We start from the raw sequence: 19,917 nt of genomic DNA, 5'->3' as shown, positions 1-19,917 counted from the left end.
TCAAACCGTCCTTTTATACGAAACAAACAGTTCGAATGAGACAAAGGATCGCAGCGATGTCTCTTTAGTTGGCTTTGTTGGGGCATATTGTTCGCAGAATAGATACTTCAAGTTACATCATTTCTAAGAGATTGTCTCTGATTGCTTTATCTTAGTGCGGACTACAGTGACTGTTGTGCGGACAGGCATCTCGATAAAATGACAATACTGAGTTTTTTTATCCTCTTTCGATCTGACATGGTTTGTTGAGTTCATTTTTCTTTCGTATCTTGATCGAGAGAAATTCTGTGGAAAATGGAGATACTTGGCCGATTAGAGAAGAAAAGAGAACAGATCCCAATCTGAAGTGACAATTACGGTTTTTGTCAGGACAGTATGTTGGGTAAACGAAGATGAAGTTACAGATTTGCAATATGTAGCAGGTTTATAGGTCCTTTTTCACCGATAGTAAAAATAATATGCAAAGAGGCTCACTTTAAATACGTTTATTTCGAAAATTTGTAATCAGTGACCTATCACTGAGATTAATAAGAAACTACTTCGGCTATAGAAAGCTAGGTGTAGAAAATATTATTGAATATGATGTTCTTTATGTCCAATCCTTGTTGAATCAATGATCTTTTAAGAATTCTATGTCAAATTAGTATCATAATCTATGATAACAGACTCTCATATACAGGCCGTATAGCTGATACGACTATCGCTATCTCGTCCTACAAGGTCGATTAAATTGGACAAGAGATTCCTATTTTGGGAAACTATAATAATATTTTTCAGGTTTTTGAAATATTCGCCAAAAACTAGAGTAATTGAAATTGTTTTTCAAATGAATACAAAAAGGCAGAGGAACTGTTTCACTGAACACTGTTTCATAGTTGTTATAACATGACATAAAGAAATTTGCAATGCGACGTTTCTTTCATTATATTTCATCATGAACTTAATTTTTTTAAATACGGACCTCCAGTTTTTTTATCGATTTTTGTAATAACTTATTCAGCCATGTGTTGTTATATGTTTCCCGACGCTTTTCTCATCACTGTATGGTCATAGAATTTCCGGTCAGAGCTCCCTCGAAGAAGTAGGGACCCATAATTTTTGAGTCTACAACTCAACACGATACATAAAATCCACATATCAGGAGAACATATAAGGAACTAAGTAATTGACAGAAAAAAAGTCAAGCTTATCCTAACCATCTACGTCGCACCTACGATATCTCATTATATGTCAAAATTATCGTCCATCGTTCCTTATACACATATTCGCTCTCACAATAGTATTTTTATGTCAATTTTCAAGCATTTGTGGGGTTGAAGCCATAAAGGCGTCCTTATTGTTTCTTTCAAATCGTCAATATTGCCAAAAATAGAACCGAATACCTTGTTTTCAATGAAGGCCCACAATGAAAAGTCCAGAAGGGTCAGGTCAGATGAACGTGGTGGCCATTTAATAGGACCATTGTTTTCTATTCATCTTCATATTGAGAGAAAACTCTCCGTATTATTTTCTCAGAATGTTCAAAGGCAAATCTTCCAATGAATCAACTAGAGTCATCGACAAGAATTCCAAATATAATTCCTCCGATGTATCAGAATCTTGGTGTCTAGCATACCAAGCCAAACATTAACTCCAAGGCAAGGGCAAGCAGTGGTACTGGATGATAATACAAGTTTTCTTTACCTAAACTGGATAATATTGATGTGACCTATATGTGGTTTCAACAAGATAGTACCACATGTCATATAATCCGTGAAATAATTCAAATACTACATGAGACATTTCTAGGTCTCGTTTCGTTGATCAGAATTGGCCCCCTAGGTCGTTTGATTCAATACCTTTAGATGGTGTTTTTCAAAGATGTATTTTAACGTGCCCAAATCCAGCCGTGCATTACAAGAGGCCATTCAACGCTGCATCAATGAAATTTAGCCATATGTATACATAATGGTCATGGAAAATTTCGATAAAACAGTGCGTATGTACCAGCAAAGTCGTGGAGGACATTTGCCCGCTGTGTTATTCCGTAAATAACAATATCATATTAGGTTATTTCGAAACTTTTGTCCGTTATAATGTCATGTGTCTTCTCCATTTCTCAATAAAGATTCATTCTACTGTATCAGGTCAACTCAAAAAATTGAAATTTGAGATAATGAAATTAATGCATGAATACTTTATTTTGAAGTGAAATTGGTAGATGAAACTTTCAAGACGGCGCGGCGACTGGAAAAAAAATTAAATGAAAAGGGGGGTCTTGTGACACATCACAAGCTCCTGATGAATTCTTCACAACCCTAGAATATGAAGTCAATATCTTCACCTGCGACAAAATGGCGAAACATTAAATGATTTCCAGCAGACAAATACATGTGGATATTCATCAGTCGCATATCAAGGTTAATTCACAAGTGATTGAATCACCTTCTTCTTTTTCAGTGCGGTCAGTGGACTCAGGTCATTCTTGCCCCCCAAATATGAGTTGCAGTCCTCGTAGTTCTGGTTCCCTTACAGTGGAAGAGCTTCATGAAGCAAGAGCCGAATCGATCCCTCTACGAAACCCTTCTTCACTTGAAAGGATCGATCGCAGCTTGAGAAATGGTTCTTACGGAGATTCTGTGAAACATGTTCTTCCTTACGAATCAGTAGATAGTTTTCCTGAAAATTGGATTGGATAATTTAGGAAACACTTGCTACATGAATAGCGCTTCATGACGAAGAATTTCAAGAACGAAGTTTTAATGATGAACGAGAACGGGAATGTTTCCTACTAATTCATCAAACTCAAACAACTGTTCATGCAGCTGCAGTTTCGTAAGAAGGTATCATCTTTCCCTCCAACCGATTTCCTGGAGTCTTTGAAGTCCACTAGATACTCGTTAGGACAACAAGAGGATTGTTCCGAATTCTTGGGGTTCTTGTTGAATACTCTTCCTGACCGCTCTGGACTGAATGATTCCGTACAGCCCATCTCGTCTTGTGTTTGTAAATCTTTTGCTGGAAAAATCCTCACTTGTTTACTTTGTGGTAAATGTTCAAGAAGTACCGAAAACTTATGTGAATTTCTGGAACTTCATCTAGCTTTTCCTAATATGACTAATAACCAGTCCGTGCAAAGCTTATTGTTAAATCATCTGAAAATAGAATTTTTAACAGGTGATGATCGACTGTATTGTCAAACATGCGCCAAACTAACTGACTGTTGTAAGGAAACAAGTATAGTTGAGGCACCAGTCAGTCATAGCACTGATGATTTTCAAACAAGACTCAACCTCTAACGGAAGCAAGAAACTCTTTGGAAGGTTCGAAATAGATGAACATTTCAACCTAGCAGAGACCACTATTATAAAATTCATGCATTCATTATTCACTGTGGTTCTGGCGTTGAATTTGGTCATTATTACGCCTTGGTCAAAGACGAAACGGACTGGTTCAAGTTTGACGATAGTCGTGTCACGAAGTGTTCTGGCGATGCATTGAATTTATTGGAGCCTCTGGAGACACCCTACATTTTGTTTTATAAGAGAGAGGACATTGTTAGATCAAGATCTTCAGATGATGTGGTGCTGCAGGTTTTTCCGGGTTTTCCTGCAGCTGAAAAAGCAAATGCGCCACTGGAATCAATGAAGTCGCCCCGGAGCGCCAATTGATTTTTATTGTTGTTTTCATTTTATTTTTATCGTTGTTTTAATGAAGTTGTCATTAATATGGGTATTTCTAGAAATATTCATTTTTATGTGCCCTATGTTAATTCCAACAACCCGATAAATGTTGTTAAGACACTGTATATATCGCTGAGCAATAGAGAATTTTGTACTCTATACATTGATGCTATTAATTTTTTCCAAATTTTAAATTTTTGCATCTTTTTAGCATATTAATATATGAACGGACTGGACTGTTAATTGTTCCGGAGATTTTAGCCTCGAAGATGAACCCCGGTTTTTGATGATTTAAAACGTATTGGTAAGGTTTAAAAGCTTGGAATTCGATGAAGTCGTCGATGGTCGTTCTCGAAAACCTATTTTTTACGCTGACGGATTTAATCGACTTTTGTGAACAGATTCAAATGAAGCTTATTTCGATTTAATTGAATGAGTAATCACTGGTATATTACAGACTCATAAAAACGGTAAAATCTTCTGGAACAACTTGATATTTACTTATACATTCAATAAAAAAATAACAAAAAAATTCCAAAAACTGTGTTTTTTATTCAAATCGAATCTTGCGTCAATTCTGGAACACTTGAAAAACTCAGGTATCAATCGATGTACTTTATAGTTTTGACGATTTTCTCACCGTTCCTCTCTCATTAAATCCGCCTTCAGGGTAGATTTTGACAACGTTCCTAGTTCTCCCCTTTCAGAACACTCTTTTCACAGAAAGTAGCACCAGCTGCAGCGAATTGTCGATATCGACAATACAAACGAATATTCCCAAACACAACAAAGTCCCACCCTACACCTATTAATTGGCTGGAGAGACACCGTTGACGAAAACAAAATTCCACAATAGTTCTGTTTGAACAGTATCGCTTCCAGTATTGTCCATCGAAATTAATGTCCCGAACTGAAAAGAATTAGTAATAAAGAAGGATGGACCGTAAGCAAATATTTAGTTAGGAAGAAGTCGTACAAAAGCCCGTCCGAACCCAGAATGAATAGACCATTCATATGAACTTGCTGCAAGGTTTCGAAAATATAAAAACCGAACTTTGCATATGAATGCGTATTATATATCCTGTAAACGTCAAATTTCAAATGGGTTTTCCACCCTAAATGGCAATATAAAGGCATATCATAACACATTGTGTTACTCTGTTTGTGTAAGTGGGGGTCCATGCATTATTCATATCATATTCAGATCATCTACGGCGGCCCTGATCGACAAGTGACAGTCTACAGCTGCCGTTTCACGGCTATGCGGACTTTGGAGTGTTTTCATATGCACTTCTCCTGTCTCACTACTGTATATTATTTTTTTAAATTCAACCGAAAGCTCTTTTGTACAACCAAAAACTCTGAAATAATATAAGTGTTGTAACAGATGTTTCCAAGGTGCAAGTTTGCGGATGTCACATTTGGTGAGTCATAATTTTAATTGTGTCTCGAGAATCGACGATATTGGAAAAGTCAAAAAGTTTATTTGATCGAATTAGTCCGAAAACAGCAGGTGAATGAAATATCAGGATATGTAAATGATATTTGGGAGTGAATAAAGAATTTCTGCATTATAGCAGGGGGGCCCACGATGCAAAATGGGGATTTACTCAAGGGTCATAGAAACATATTAGGTTGCAAAGCTTAGATGATAAGAAGAAGAAAATAATATATAATATGTACATTTTCATATTAATAGCATCAATGTCCAACACGTATTTTTAATAATGTTCGTATGTCAATCTGATCGTTTGCATGACGCGGGTGGTTGTACGTAAGGGTTAAAAGTGAAAAGAAAAAAAATGTAATCGAGCGCGTCAGATTTTCTAAGGGGGTGTTAAGTGCAACAAAAAAATGCTCTCATCCAATAATCTGCGTCAAGAGTGATATATCGCATGTTTCCTCGTTGGTATCAAATGAATCATCCACTATTGGTGATTCAGCATTAGAACATGACTAGCCTTGACAATGTGTACATGCCAGAGAACACAACAGTCCAACTTTTTTACAAACACATTTAGCTCTGCATCCCTTTTAACAGTTGCAAAAAATTGTGTTCAGCAGTTTTTCCGGCACATGTGGGAGTAAAGTCTGAATAGGTTCTAATGCATTGTCGACCAACTTCCAACCCCAGTCTTTTGGGTCTAGCTGATAACCAAAACCAAGCCACACTTGAACTTGGTAATATACCCGGAAAATATGTTGATGAGCAGCAACTGAGGTTGGAGGAAGACAAGCTGATTGCACCTGTTTCTTATTTTTAGTGTTTTTTACGAAACATGCATATCGATACTTATCGAAGCAGGTGTTTTTTTAAATTTTGTGATAATTTCTTGTTGAGTCGAATTACCTTTTTTGAAAACTTCAGCACATTTGAACTGAATCTTGTTTTTCAAACAGAAAAATATTTTTAATTAAATTACAACTTGAGAGATAGCATACTTATGCATATAATGACGATTACAACTTTCACAACTTTTTGACTCGTCGTATCTCAAAAACGGTGGCGATGATAAAACTTACCGTTACCATTTTTTTTTGAGATTTTTGACCTTTGACTTCGAATAAATTTTTTTCCAGGCTTCGCAATCATTCAGAATTTGAAAATCTTATTATTGACTATGTTTTGAACGATTACACGCGTTTGCATCTTGTTGTAAATGTATGTACCTTCACTCTTATTTTTTAGTCAAAGTTGACCGGATAAATTATTTTCTCTGTCTTACTAGAAATGGTCCAAAGATTTACTCCCGTGGTATGAATCACACTCCAAAAAGTAAGACCTCGTTAATCCCTAGCTTGCATAAGTTCCTACTTTGAATGGTTGTTGTTCATACTACAGAACCGATAACTGGTCAACGAAACAACATATTTTAAACATATTTAAAAATATTTGTAACATTTTCGGAACTTACCCAGCCTTTTTGAGATTTCCGAGTTGTGCATCTTGGGATTTTCTTGAGCGATTTTCCGCCTTTGCAGTCGCGACCACACCATGAAGGCGTTCATCGGCCTTTTGATGTGGTCTTCTTGTTTCTTGATGGTCTGACTACTTTGGAGTCCTTGCGGGACTCCCATAGCAGGCCCCCCGATAGAGGCCATTCTTGAGAGTCCCTCTGCTGCACTGAAACTCCCATCGCACATCTGGCCCACAGACCTAGAAAAAAAAATAACATCAGATTATTGATTATATGGAGAGATGTGAAAGTTCTGAGAATGATGAATTTCAATCCAATTCAACTTGGCCTTTAAAACACTCATACCATACAGGGTGTAACTGAATAAATAAAAAACTTTCAGGAAGGTGATTTCTTATCGAAAAAAAGATAGGATCTTTCATATAAAGAAACTTCTTTGAAGCATCCCTTGTTAAGATACAGCCCCTTAAAGGGGGTACATAAAATTTGTATAACAATTTTTTTCACAAGCACTGAAAAAGTTACAATATTGAAATCAACCTGACGTTTTGTATTACTAAAGAGACACTTAGCCAGTAATTTATTTGGTTCACCCCATGGTTGTAAGGGGTGGAAAACGCAACCCCTAAAATTTATTTTCAATGTAACTTTTTGTCTTATTATTTGTTTACCATTTGAAAATTTATTTCCCATAGCCTTTTTCATTCTAAACAAAAAATGTCTCTTGGGTTTTTTGCCCAAAATAAACCAGTTCGCAGCAAAAAAATATTTTACGAACAACTACAGAGATACATCGTCATAAATGCGAAAATACGAAACTAATCTATCTAGTAGGTCGCTATTAGCGATAGTGACAATTAAATTGGTATGAATCAATACTAATTGTGTGTTGTTCTGAATTTGTTACTTTAATAATTCACTTGTTATTAAAATGGCATACACAAATGAGGAAATGGCTGATATTACGTTTACGGTCTGTCGCAGGGTTCAGCATATCTTCTAGAAGATATGCTGAAATGTATCCTCAACGACAGCATCCTTCATATAGAACATTTGCTCGACTTCATCAACGATTACGAGAATATGGTTCATTCGACAAAAGAACGCAGGACGCCATCGAGGAAGTAGTACTTAATTTGATTGAAGAACAACCTACTACCAGTACTAGAAAGATTGCTTTCCAGCTATATGTTGATCATATGACGGTATTTTGAATTTTGAAGGAACAACTCTTATACCCTTACCATCTGCAACGAGTACAGACCCTGTTGCCGCGAGACTTTCCGAACCGTCTTGAATTTTGCAATTGGATGCTGGAAATGATTAGAAGAAATTGTGATTTTCTGAAGACGATAGAATTCACAGACGAATGTAGTTTTTCTAGGGACAAGATTATTAATTTTCATAATTACCACATATGAAAATCCTCACGTTATTGTCGAAACTAACCATCAAGAACAGTTTTCTCTTAACGTGTGGCTCGGAATTATTGGGGATGATTTGATTGGGCCTCATTTTCTACCTCCTCGATTAAATGGTGAAGCATACGTTCAATTTTTAAAAGAAATGCATCCAGTACTGCTGGAGGAAGTTCCTTCTGTATATAATTGACAGTGCTAGGCTTGATAATATAATCGACAGTTTCAGTAGAGAATAGTTTGAACATTGGATTATGGCGATGAAGAATTTGAACTGTCAATTTTTCATAATCACCACTTTAAAATATCGATAATCGACAGTTTTCATTGTTGATTCATAGAAAGTCGATAGTTTGAAATGCGATTATATAGTTTGACTGTCGAATATGGCAAATCGGCAGTTTGAACTGTTGAATTTACATAATAGACACTTTAAAGTGTCTATGATCGACAGTTTGTATTGTTCATTATAGATAATCGACCGTCTGCACTGTCAATTATAGATAATCGATAGTTTCGACAGTTTGAACAGTTAATCGACAGTTTCAACTGCCAATTATACATAATCGATACTTTAAAGTGTCTATAATCGACTGTCTTTTCTGTCTATTATAGATAATCGATGGTTTCAACCGTCGATTATGGCTAATCGACAGATTAAACTGTCTATTATAAACAATTAGCAGTTTAAAGTGTCGATAATCTATAGTTTGAACCGTCGATTACAGCTGATCGATTATACGTAATCAATAGTTTCAACCGTCGATTATGGTCAATTGACAGTTTAAACTGTCAATTATATATAGTCGACACTTTGAAGTGTCTATGATCGATAGTGTGGATTGTTCATTATAGATAATCTATAGTTTAAACTGTCGATTATGGCTAATCGACCATCTGTTCGATCGAGTATAGCTAATCAACAGTTTGTTTCATCGATTATAACTAATCGACAGTTTAAACTGTCGATTATGTATAATCGGCAGTTTATTCTACAGTTTGAACCATCGTTTAGCTGATCGATCATACATAATCGACAGTTTGTAGTGTCGATTATAGGTAATCAATAGTTTCAACCATCGATTATGGCCAACTGACAGTTCAAAGTGTCAATTATACATAATCGACACTTTGAAGTGTCTATTCTGGATAGTTTTCATTGTTCATTATAGATAATCGATAGTTTGAACTATATCGAGTATGACTTATCGATCGTCTGTTCAATCGAATATGGCTAATCGACAGTTCAAACTGTCGATTATATATAATCGACAGTTCAAACTGTCGATTATATATAATCGGCAGTTTCAAGTGTCAATAATCTATAATTTGAACCGTCGTTATAGCTGATCGCTTAGACATAATTGACAGTTTGTACTGTCGGTTACAGTTCAAACTGTTGATTATGATTAATCGACAGTTTGAACTGTCGACAGTTTGAACTGTCGATTATAAAATAAAATGATGTGGCCCCTTCAGAGCCTTTGTACATATACGATAATGAAATGAAAATTTCGTTGTTGAACGATTATCCATTAAATCGCTATATTAAGTCGACACCAAATTAGGACAAATTAACTCTGGAATAGTCTGGCGGTGCAAAGCGAGAGAAATCTCCCGGTCAGCGAGAATGTTGCAGAGGCCGAACAAAAGACAAACAACCCTTACTGGACTCTATCGGACCAGCGGGATACTCGACATCACACGCTGTCGGGTTACGATGGCAATTGTTCAGGGATCTGAAACCACGGGGCAGCTGAGGATGCGAAAACTGGTCAAAGGATTTCGGGTCGGGATTTATTGGTCCTAGTCGAATTGACCTGTTGACTGTGCCGTTAGCCTTGTAAAGTTCGGTGGTTATTTATTTCAGATTTATTTGATCTAGTGCCTCCAGACATCTAGTTTATTGAGTGAAATCAATCTATTTTTTATAACTGGACAATTGCAGGTTATAACTAGGGTACAATTCGAAGAATTCTAAAGCCCCATTATTAATTTTTATTGGACTTGTTACCGACTAACAGTTCTTTTCATTTTTTGAAGACAAATTGAAACCTTTCTGATGAGGGAAAAAGTCACTATCTGGTGAAAAAGGGAAGTTGCCCATTTTAGAGCTTATTCGAATGATGTTTCAAATTTAAGATTCCTATTAGTTCCACAGATAATTTAAAGAAGAAAAACTCAACAAATATGGACAGGAAAAACTGATCACCCATTATAAGGTTTTCAGTCACAACTTCACTGGTTTGGGGTCGTTTGTACCGACCCCATACCAGTAGTTATAATGGCATATTCCTGTCAAACTGTTTTACACGAGAGACTGATTTTGATATAAATTCAAATATAAATCACTATGCTTCTATCCCACAAGTATTTGATCGCTGTTTGCAGCTGTATCAGCTGTGCTGTGGGAAATTGAAGAATTTTTTTTACAAATGTACCCAATCTCCCCTACATGTGCCAGCACATTACTTTTTGAACCAAAAATCGCATAGAAACACTTATAAAATGATCTTTTCACAATAAGTATGAAAATCCACATGTCATATTGATTATCTCTCAGTGAATCTTTTTCCTGAATTTTCCATAGGATTCAAAGTTGAGTAATTTTGTCGTATTCATTAATGCGTTGACGCCAAAAGTTGCGTAATATACCCACATAAAAGACAGCACCTAAACACCATTCATTAAAATTCAAAACGCCGTTTTCGCAGTTAATTCCCCGTCTATAATTTTTGTTATTAAAACCACAGGCATTCATTTGAATTGGTAATACAAAAAGCCAATATAACTTTAACGTTAGCTTGGCTGCGGAAAACTTTATTTGCCTCGGGTTTATGCTTTCCCATTATATTGGCTTTTCGTCTCATTTCATTGCTTACAGGTTATTGACGGTGTAATATAATTATACTACGCCATTGTTTTTATTCATAAATAATACGTCACGCTTTGTTTTGCATGTTACTGACAGTTCAATTACTTTATTTTACCTAATGTGTTGGTTCGGACAGAACTAATTTGCGTTGTGTGAAAGAGTCATTCTCACATACTAATGAACCATTTGGAAAATCGTGTGTGTTCTGTGTCTCACTGATTTTTTTAAGAACCTATTAAAATTTTTTGGTGGAATGAATGACTCAAATTCCACGTCAAACGTTGTTATATCACTATCATAGTCTGGGCTATAAATTTAGATTCATGTTAAATGAACATACTTTTAGTAAAAGTAAGACTTTAGGCTCATACGATCCGGAATATTGTCTAGATCATTGTGAAAAAAAAGTTAATTAGTTCATAAAAAATTCTAAAAGTTATAAAAAAAAATCTGTTCGAAATCCATTTTTCCGTTAATCAGCTGTCGCCCCCATACGAACGACAACTCTCAGAAGTTGAGAAACTTGTGCGAGCTAAGGACTAACGAGGTCTTACCTTTTAACGTGTGATTCTTAACACGGTTGTAGAATCATTCCAGCTTCAACCAGATAAATTCTCTCGAGAAAAATATCTGGTCGAGGCGGGAATCGAACACACGGCCTTTCGATCGTGAGTCGGGCGCACTACCACCGCGGCCAATTCCAATTCCGATAAACAATTAAAGACCCAAAAAGCAGTGCTCGGTTTTGTTGTTTATAGTTCGTAAACTAGAAATATTTTTGAATTTTCAAAAAAAGAGCTTTGAAGAAAAGGAAATTTACTAAAAAAAGTTGTGGCTCCCGAAACGGTATTTCCATTATTTATAATTTTAATTTAACGCTGAAAATAGCCGTCCGCGCGCCATTTTTAGGTTGCGCGCACGGCCTTTAAGCGAGTACGTAACTTGAAAATAATTTTTTAAGGTACTTAAAGTAAATGGAAAAATTTAAAGAATTTATTATATAATCTAAATACCATAGAGAACTGATTCCCGTTGGAATTTTTCATTAAAGTTATTTTTTCAATAACCTAGACAACTGTTAATTAACAAAATTTTCTTAAACGTCCTTTATCGTTCAAAGTAAAATAAATATTTCAATAATTACTGTGAAATGTTTTCGATTCGTGGATCCCTTCTTAGATACATACAAAAAAAAAGATAAAAGTTCTGAAAATTTTAATACTTTGTTTATAATAATTTTTTAAAGTAAACAAAAAAAGAAAAAACACAAACATTTTTTTTTTATTTGTCATCATTTTATCGTTTTTATGTCAATAAAAGACATTTATAAACTTAAACAAATAATTTTTATCTCCATTTGTCTATAAAATTTTGATTAACAAATGGAATATTTCAATATTTGAAAAAATTTTCACAACTTCATAGAGAACTGTCAATTCTGATGAAAAATTCTTAATAATAATATTTAATTGTTTATAATCAGTTTTTTATATATCTACTGTTAAAATTATTAGTCAAGACATTTTTTTCTTTTCTGAAATCATAATTAACAGTTCTCTACAGAATAACAAAAAAAATTATCAACAATTGCATTGTTTATTTACTTAACAATTTGTTATAAACAAATTCTCAACTTAGCTTTATTTTTTTCTTGAAAGTTATAAAAATTACAAAAACAACCACGAGCATAAAGATACTGAAAACTTTTTTTTCCAATACTCATACAATTTTGAAAATACACTTGCCGCAAAAGTTTAATGCTTATATAATTTTTCAACTATTAAAGATACGACAATAAACATTCAGGTCATTTTTGTAGATATTTAAATTATCTTTCAGATGTCATCTTGCATATATTTTTCAGTTATTGTCAATTTGTTGTTTCGGGCATTTGTTGATAAAAATTAACGATTTCCTCGGGTTTTTTCAACTTTTCAGGCTTACAGCTCAGTAAATAATGCGAATTCGGATGAACTTCAGAGTAATTTTGTTAAACTATAAACTATCTTACAGTTGCAGTGGGCTTTCCAACATGGAAAAGCCCAGGAGAACCAAGGCTATCAAAAAAAGCACGTTAAGTTTGATCAAATATATAGATTTTGCTTTGATTACCGTGGCGTAGTGTATCAGGAGTCTTTGCTACATGGTTGTATGGTCAACAAGGAATGATATATTGGAGTTATGCGCCGCTTGCGGGAAGCAATGCGAAGAATATGTGTGGTATTCATATATTTTGCATCACGATAATGCACCTGCTCACTCGTTCAATTGCTCGTAATTTTTTAGCCAATGACAACATCGTAATCATGTCTCAGCCACCGTATTCACCAGATTTGATCCTCTGCTACTTTTTTCTGTTTCCAAGATTGAAAAGACCCATGAAAGGACGGCGTTTCGTGACGATTCAGGAGACGAGACTGCTTTAAATGGAACATTGATGAATGAATAAATATTATTTGAGAAAAATGAATATTAACCCTATTTTTGTAACAGACCTCTTAATCCGAAATGTCTGTTTCACTCTATTTCTTGTAGATCGTTGAATTTTTCAGTCTTGATAGGCCTATTCTTGTCTTCCCAATTACATTCAGGAGCATCTTCAATGTTGCCTTTGGTGTGGTTTTTATTGCTGGTTTGCATCAGTTTGATTAGTTTAATTCTATATATGGATAATACTTTATTCCTTCATGATATTAACAATATTACTCCGGGTCTTCAGGAACGGATGAGCAATCTATAAGCATAATTATTTACCCGAAAATATTTGCTAATTTATGTCGATATAGCATAATGAAATTGGGATTAATTTCATTAAACGCATAGCATGTAAAAAACAGTAAGAATATTAGAATTTTTTTTGATAACACTCGAGCTAATATTTTCAATAAATTAATAATATGAAAGCAACAATTTCATTCATGTTTGTGAACAGAGTTTTAAACAGATAATTGTTGGATAGTGGTACTGGACTTTTTTAATTTGTTTGAATTGACTATTTTCAATTTATATCAGTCAGATCTTCCTAAAGACTTACATTTTATTATAAATAAATATAATGATTTACTTTCCAAATTCAATTCAAATTCAACCTTAACAATATATTTAAACTTTAGTTACATATTGCATTCATCAAACACTTTTATCATCCTTCTTAAATCAGCTTTAAGGATTAAAGTTATATTTCTTGGAAATTTTGTATGAAAAGCATGTGGGAAATCAACTTTGTTGTGAAATCAATTTTATTCGCTTTTTTCCTTTCCACTAACACTGATTCTCAGCAGTTGGAATATTATATACAGTTTTGGTTTAAGAGAAAATTTTACTTTTCAAGATTTTGAGGTTGAAATCATGGAAAAAAATTGAATATTCGTGTAGTAACGACCGAAGACCTTGAAAAATAAAAGTAAATTTGTGAATAACGTGAATAAATTGGTTATTGGTATATTACTGTTGAATTACTGTTGAATTACTTTCCGACGGAAAGCTCACCGAACACATGCAACAAATTTAAGAATTAACAAACTATAAAAAGAAAAACAATTGTTTATCGTTTCTCAGCCGAATTAGAATGATCATTTTGAAACTGTCACATTGTTTTCAAAGTCTCATTCAATATTTTTGATTTTGAATTTTATGTTAAGGCTGTTTGAAATATTTGTAGTTGATTATATGTGTGAGGCAGAAAGATATAATTATTAATTTATCAGTGTGTTACAGTCAATGATTTTGATTATAGTGAGAATTGTATGAAGTTTTTTCCTAAAATTAGTTTTTAACGTACCTATTTATATCTCGGGAGAATCAAGCAGGCCAAATCAATCTAAACCCTCTCCACGAAGATATAATAATGGTGATAATAATAATAATAATAAATATTTTTATTTCTACGTTATGAAAACGACAGAATAGCGCTCTTATACGCAACGACGTGAAGGGACCAGTGACAAGAACTGGTCCCTCTAGGAGAAAAAGAATATACTACACATAATTGTGTTTATATTGTTTGTATTACATGGCCCTTCTTTAAATAATAACATAAAATATTCTTCAAATCACATAACGAGGTAAATAAATGGATTATGCTAGGTCTTAAAACCAATTCTTCTACATAAACCACAACGAAAATTATAAATAAACATTCTAGCTATAGTTACACCAGGATATGAATAGAACTCAAATACCTATAATTAAGGAGGTATTCTAAAAAAAATCTTGTTTCATTGCTTCTCAAACAAATGTTTTCTGGCTTTTTTTTGATAGTGTGAATTGATGTAGAGAAATCGGGAACATCCAGGACATTGCCGTGAAGAGATTTCTGATAGGTAAATGACTTTCATGAATTTGCTTTATTGTGTGCAGGAATGTGGATCATATTTTTTTCCGAAGATTGACGTTATGCACATCGGTCTTATATATAATTTTTCTATATAAATATTCAGGATTTTTTAATTTCAGCATTTTATAGTAAAAAGTGAGAGCATGTAATTTGCGTCTGTTATATATACTCAACCATCCCGCGTCTTTTAGCTTATGGGAAATTCTTTCTCTCCTCCTAATGTGATACATCATTCGAAGACAATAATTTTGAACTTTTTGGATTCAAAGTATGTCACTACAATCTATACATGAACCATACACAATGTCACAGTGATTGAAATGGGACAATATCATAGTATCGCTCAACATATTCTTCACTTCCAAACTTAAATACTTACATTCTCTGTTGATATACCAACTTCAACGACGCGTAGGTCTTTCGAAGTTTTTCCGTAACATGTGCTTCAAAACGTAATTTAGAATCTATGAGTGCACCTAAATTTTTACAGCTGTCTCTGAAAGTCAGCATATCAGCCCCTAATATTATTATCTGCATTTCACTCAAAGCTTCATGTTTCTAAGTATCGCTACCAAATAATACAGCAGAAGATTTATTACAATTCAAAGATAAAAGTTGATCATTAGAAAGATTAAAGAGAATTTCTAAATTACGATTGATTTGACTTCCCTCATATTTTCCAATTCAAATGCACAATAAGTTTGCATGTCATCGGCAACCATGTGGTAATTGCAATATGTCAGATGATTATGAAAATTGGAGGTATACAATGTATATAAAAGCGGCCCCAATACACTACCTTGTGGAACCCCTTGGTGAACCACTATGCTATTTGATATTTCGTTTTTTATTTTAACGAACCGAGTTCCGTTTGATGAATATGACTTGAGAAAAGAATAAGCAGAAGTACTCAAACCAATAAAATGTAAAATTGCAGTCAATCGATCCCAACGTTTTATATATCCCTGAAAAAAAGGTTGGTTGAGTAACATAAAAAATAAAAAAAAATATTTTCTTGCCGACGTTTTGAATTTAATTAAATTCTTCTTCAGGTCTCGGAACGGAGAAGAATAAAACCAAGGTCTCCAAATGAGGTATTTTTTAAAAACAAATCCGCTCGAAACTATATTATCTGTTTTTGTCACTTCCAGTGATATGTGTGATCCGAAAATCGCTCATAATTGAAGATGACAAAATTATTTTCTGAAGAACCACATTGGAATTCTTGACAGTTTTGCTGGGGGCAGTTTACTGATGTTAAATCGAAGCATTCTGGCAATTGGCATGAAGATATGAACAGCGATCAGTTCGAAGATTATTTTGAACAAACGTTAAATCATTTAATGAAAGTATGGTTGAAAAAAAAACTATCGTCCATAGCGTAGATAGTCTGTCAAATTAGTTGTCATTTGTTCAGTCTGTTTTGCCAAATCACCATGGACGGATATAGCATTCAACAACACGTGCAAGTAATGGAATTGTTTTATCAATATGGGTGTTCTCTTCGGGCAACGTACCGCGCGCTTCGCCTGTTTTACCGTCGCCATAATCGTCTTACCGAGAGGACTATTCTCAATGTGGTGGATACATTCGAGTCCGCTCGTTCAGTAAAAGATCGACCAACACCCGCACATCGAAGAAACGCAAGATCTGCCGAAAACATCGCCGCTGTCTGTGAGAGTGTGCAAGATAATCCGAGGCAGTCCATTTCACGTCTCTCACAAGAACTCGGCTTTTCGCAGACCACAACTTGACGAATTTTACGTCGTGACTTGGGCCTGCACCCATACAAAATTTAACTAACCCAGGAATGGAAGGTAAACGACCATAGACAACGACGTGTGTTCGCTAAATGGGCTCTGGAGTTTTTGGCAACTGATCCTAATTTTCATCGAAAAATCATCTTCAGAGATGAGGCCCATTTCTGTATAAATGGTTACCTACGAAAACAAACAAAATTGTCGAATTTGGGACGATAAACGATACCAATCCACATGAGATCCAAGAGTGTCCAATGGACCCCGAAAAACTCACTCTTTGATGTGGATTTTCAGCTAGCGGCAACATTGGTCCATATGTCTTTGAGAACGACGTTGGCCAGGCCATCACTGTCATCGACGAGCACAATAGGTCCATGATCACCAACTTATTTTGGCCTGAATTGGATAATCTGAACACCAACGATATGTGGCTTCAACAGTACGGCGCTATGTGCCACACAGCCCATGGACTCCGTTAGACATTTTCTTGTGGGGTTTTCTCAAGTCGCAAGTGTATGCGAATTAGCCACAAATCACAGCGTTCACCTAATCATAACATTTGACGAAGATTCATCTCATTTATCTCGTGACGACACAAACACAATTTTCGCTTAAAGGTACCTAATATCTTGTCAAACAAGCCTACCTTTACTCGTTTATTATTGATTCACAATTTTAAATTGAATTGCTATAGGTAACAATAATAATTTAATGTAAATAAATAAACATATTTATCAGTTTTAATAAGTGTTTTAATTGAATAACCAAAGGCACGCCACTGCAGGTAATGAAACTACCCGAACGTTCATAAAATCTTTTGTTTGTGACCCGTTTGCGATACAGGGTGGACCCGGTAAAGTATCACAAAGCCGCCTATAAAAGATGTGGTGAATCTAAACGCAATGACGAAATTTTTTTGAGCACTCTGTTAGCTTTTTGCATTAATAATGAGCATTAATTAGTTTTTACTATTAGTAAAAAGACAGTAGTCATTAAAAATTTGCTATGGTAATTTTTCGACTTCATATAGAATTTGGAAGAAGCAAAAACGTATGAAAATGTTACAATCTAAATCTTAAAATGTGAAAATCTACAAGGTGTTATGTTTAAAAGTTCGAAACCGAAATCATTTCCTGTGAAATGTGAAATTTGTAATCACCGAAAAGTGAAAAATATGCGAAAACTGTCGTCTTCTACCGTTTACTTATACCAAATCTTATTTTGATACACCAAATAGGTACTGTAGAAATTCTGACTTGTTCTATTAGACTCGTTGACTAAAAAGTAAAGAATCTAACAAAACGAGTTGTCCATGTTGTTAGTCATTTACAAATGACGTGACATCGTAGGTAGGTAGGTATACCTATTTTATTAACTAAAAAAATTGACAAGGAACCGTAGAATGTGCACATTTGATATATATTTCAATGGTAAACATTTTCAATCGAAGTAAACAAAATATTCACCCTTAGGCTGAATTATCTACACTAAAACGCATTTTAAGTAGTAGGAGATGAAACACAAATGCTATAGTCTGCCGCCTTATGAATTAGTTTCATACTATAGTACAATTCCACAATAGTAGGCACTAAATTCTCAGAAATATTATTGTATTGGTTGTGATTCTATATACCTACTTCATCATCATTTTTCATCCATCTGTTTAGTATCTGTAATTTCTGTACGCCACTGCAAGAGATTAAGGCGAAAACGTCAGTCATTTCTAAGAACTTAGTGCCTACTATTTTGGAATTAGCTATAGTATAGGTGAGTCTTCTTTATTCTAGGTTACTTGTCCACTAATTGAATATGATGGCGCTATAATTCAATTCGTATATTCAAATAATAATAAACAAAACTTATAAACAGAAACGTTTCAGCAGAATAAAGAACATTTCTACTTTTCTTCCATGGCACTCAAAGAAGGTTTTGTCTGAAAAAAATTCTAAGACACCATGGAATTCTCCATAGCCAAGGTGTGAACAATCTCATTAATAATAGTCATATCAATATGCATATGCATTCCACCGACCCGACTACCCAGTCAATAAACATCGACTACAAATATGCTAATTACCATAATGGACACTGACAGGTCCCATACTGAGATTTACGGTTTGTTTACAATGCAAACATGACACCTACCTTATGAAATGGCCATTAGAGGCCTGCCTTTGAAGATTCAGATCAATTTTGAGACGGTTTTCGACTATTCACTTCAAACAATCACAATCACTTGCACAATTGTCTTTTATTGGGTTACGATTCACTTACAGTAAATACGTGTATTTCTTTACAAGTCGCGGCACTCTATGCTGCAGACTGTAGCGCTAGTAAAGGTAAGACTGCATTGAGCGTGCGCGGTGAACGTCTGAAAGCAGCGACCAATCAGAGCGAAGGGCGTCGACGGAGGTCTTTATCTCTCCACGTTATGCTTCAAAAACTGAATGGGATCCGCCCACCTATTGTTATGTTGATTTTTTTGTCTCTTATTCCATTGTACAGGTGTTTCTGAATTGTGTGGATATACAGGAGTTTTTTTTTGTTATTAAGAAAAGTATTCGGGAGGAAATAGGCTCTCTTCTCGAGTTTCAATGGAAGCTTGTGTCGAAAGAGGGATTGCGGATGGATTCAATGTATAATAATATGATAGTTTGTTGGACATTGTTGTTTGAATGCTGGAAATTTACTACTGGGTATTGCAGTGTTATCTATAATATAGAGTACAATCCTTTCCTCCAATAGGAAACACACATATGATCAGTTATGAAATGCTTCGATTTCAACAAGTATATTTTTTTTGTTCGATTGATGATATGTTTAGTTTGTATAAATTCATATTGAATATAGGAAAAAATAACTTCTATCAAATTTCTACTAATTATTTCATTTCTTATGACCGGTTTCGATTAATTCTCAAATATACATTAATATAGTTGATGCCATTT

General features: G+C 34.6%; 1 protein-coding gene across 1 annotated transcript in view; it reads right to left on the bottom strand.

The window, feature by feature from the left end:
• The window catches only part of Sox21b (SRY-box transcription factor sox21b), a 113,112-nt gene extending 93,779 nt beyond the window's left edge, over positions 1 to 19,333 (bottom strand). Inside the window, exons 1-2 of the mRNA XM_074171075.1 lie at positions 19,115 to 19,333; positions 6,578 to 6,819 (exon numbers count right to left, since the gene is read on the bottom strand). Coding sequence (XP_074027176.1) covers positions 6,578 to 6,806 — 229 coding nt within the window. The 5' untranslated portion in view covers positions 6,807 to 6,819; positions 19,115 to 19,333. The remainder of the gene's footprint in view (positions 1 to 6,577; positions 6,820 to 19,114) is intronic.
• Positions 19,334 to 19,917: the final 584 nt, after the last annotated feature.

The sequence above is a fragment of the Leptinotarsa decemlineata genome, unplaced genomic scaffold (genome assembly GCF_025532065.1).
Source record: "Leptinotarsa decemlineata unplaced genomic scaffold, Ldec_3_MD MMD2_tig00000008_RagTag_RagTag, whole genome shotgun sequence".
In the NCBI taxonomy this organism is placed as follows: Eukaryota; Metazoa; Arthropoda; class Insecta; order Coleoptera; family Chrysomelidae; genus Leptinotarsa; species Leptinotarsa decemlineata.
Note: the sequence above shows the minus strand (reverse complement) of the source record. Positions and strands in the feature narration are given on the sequence as shown.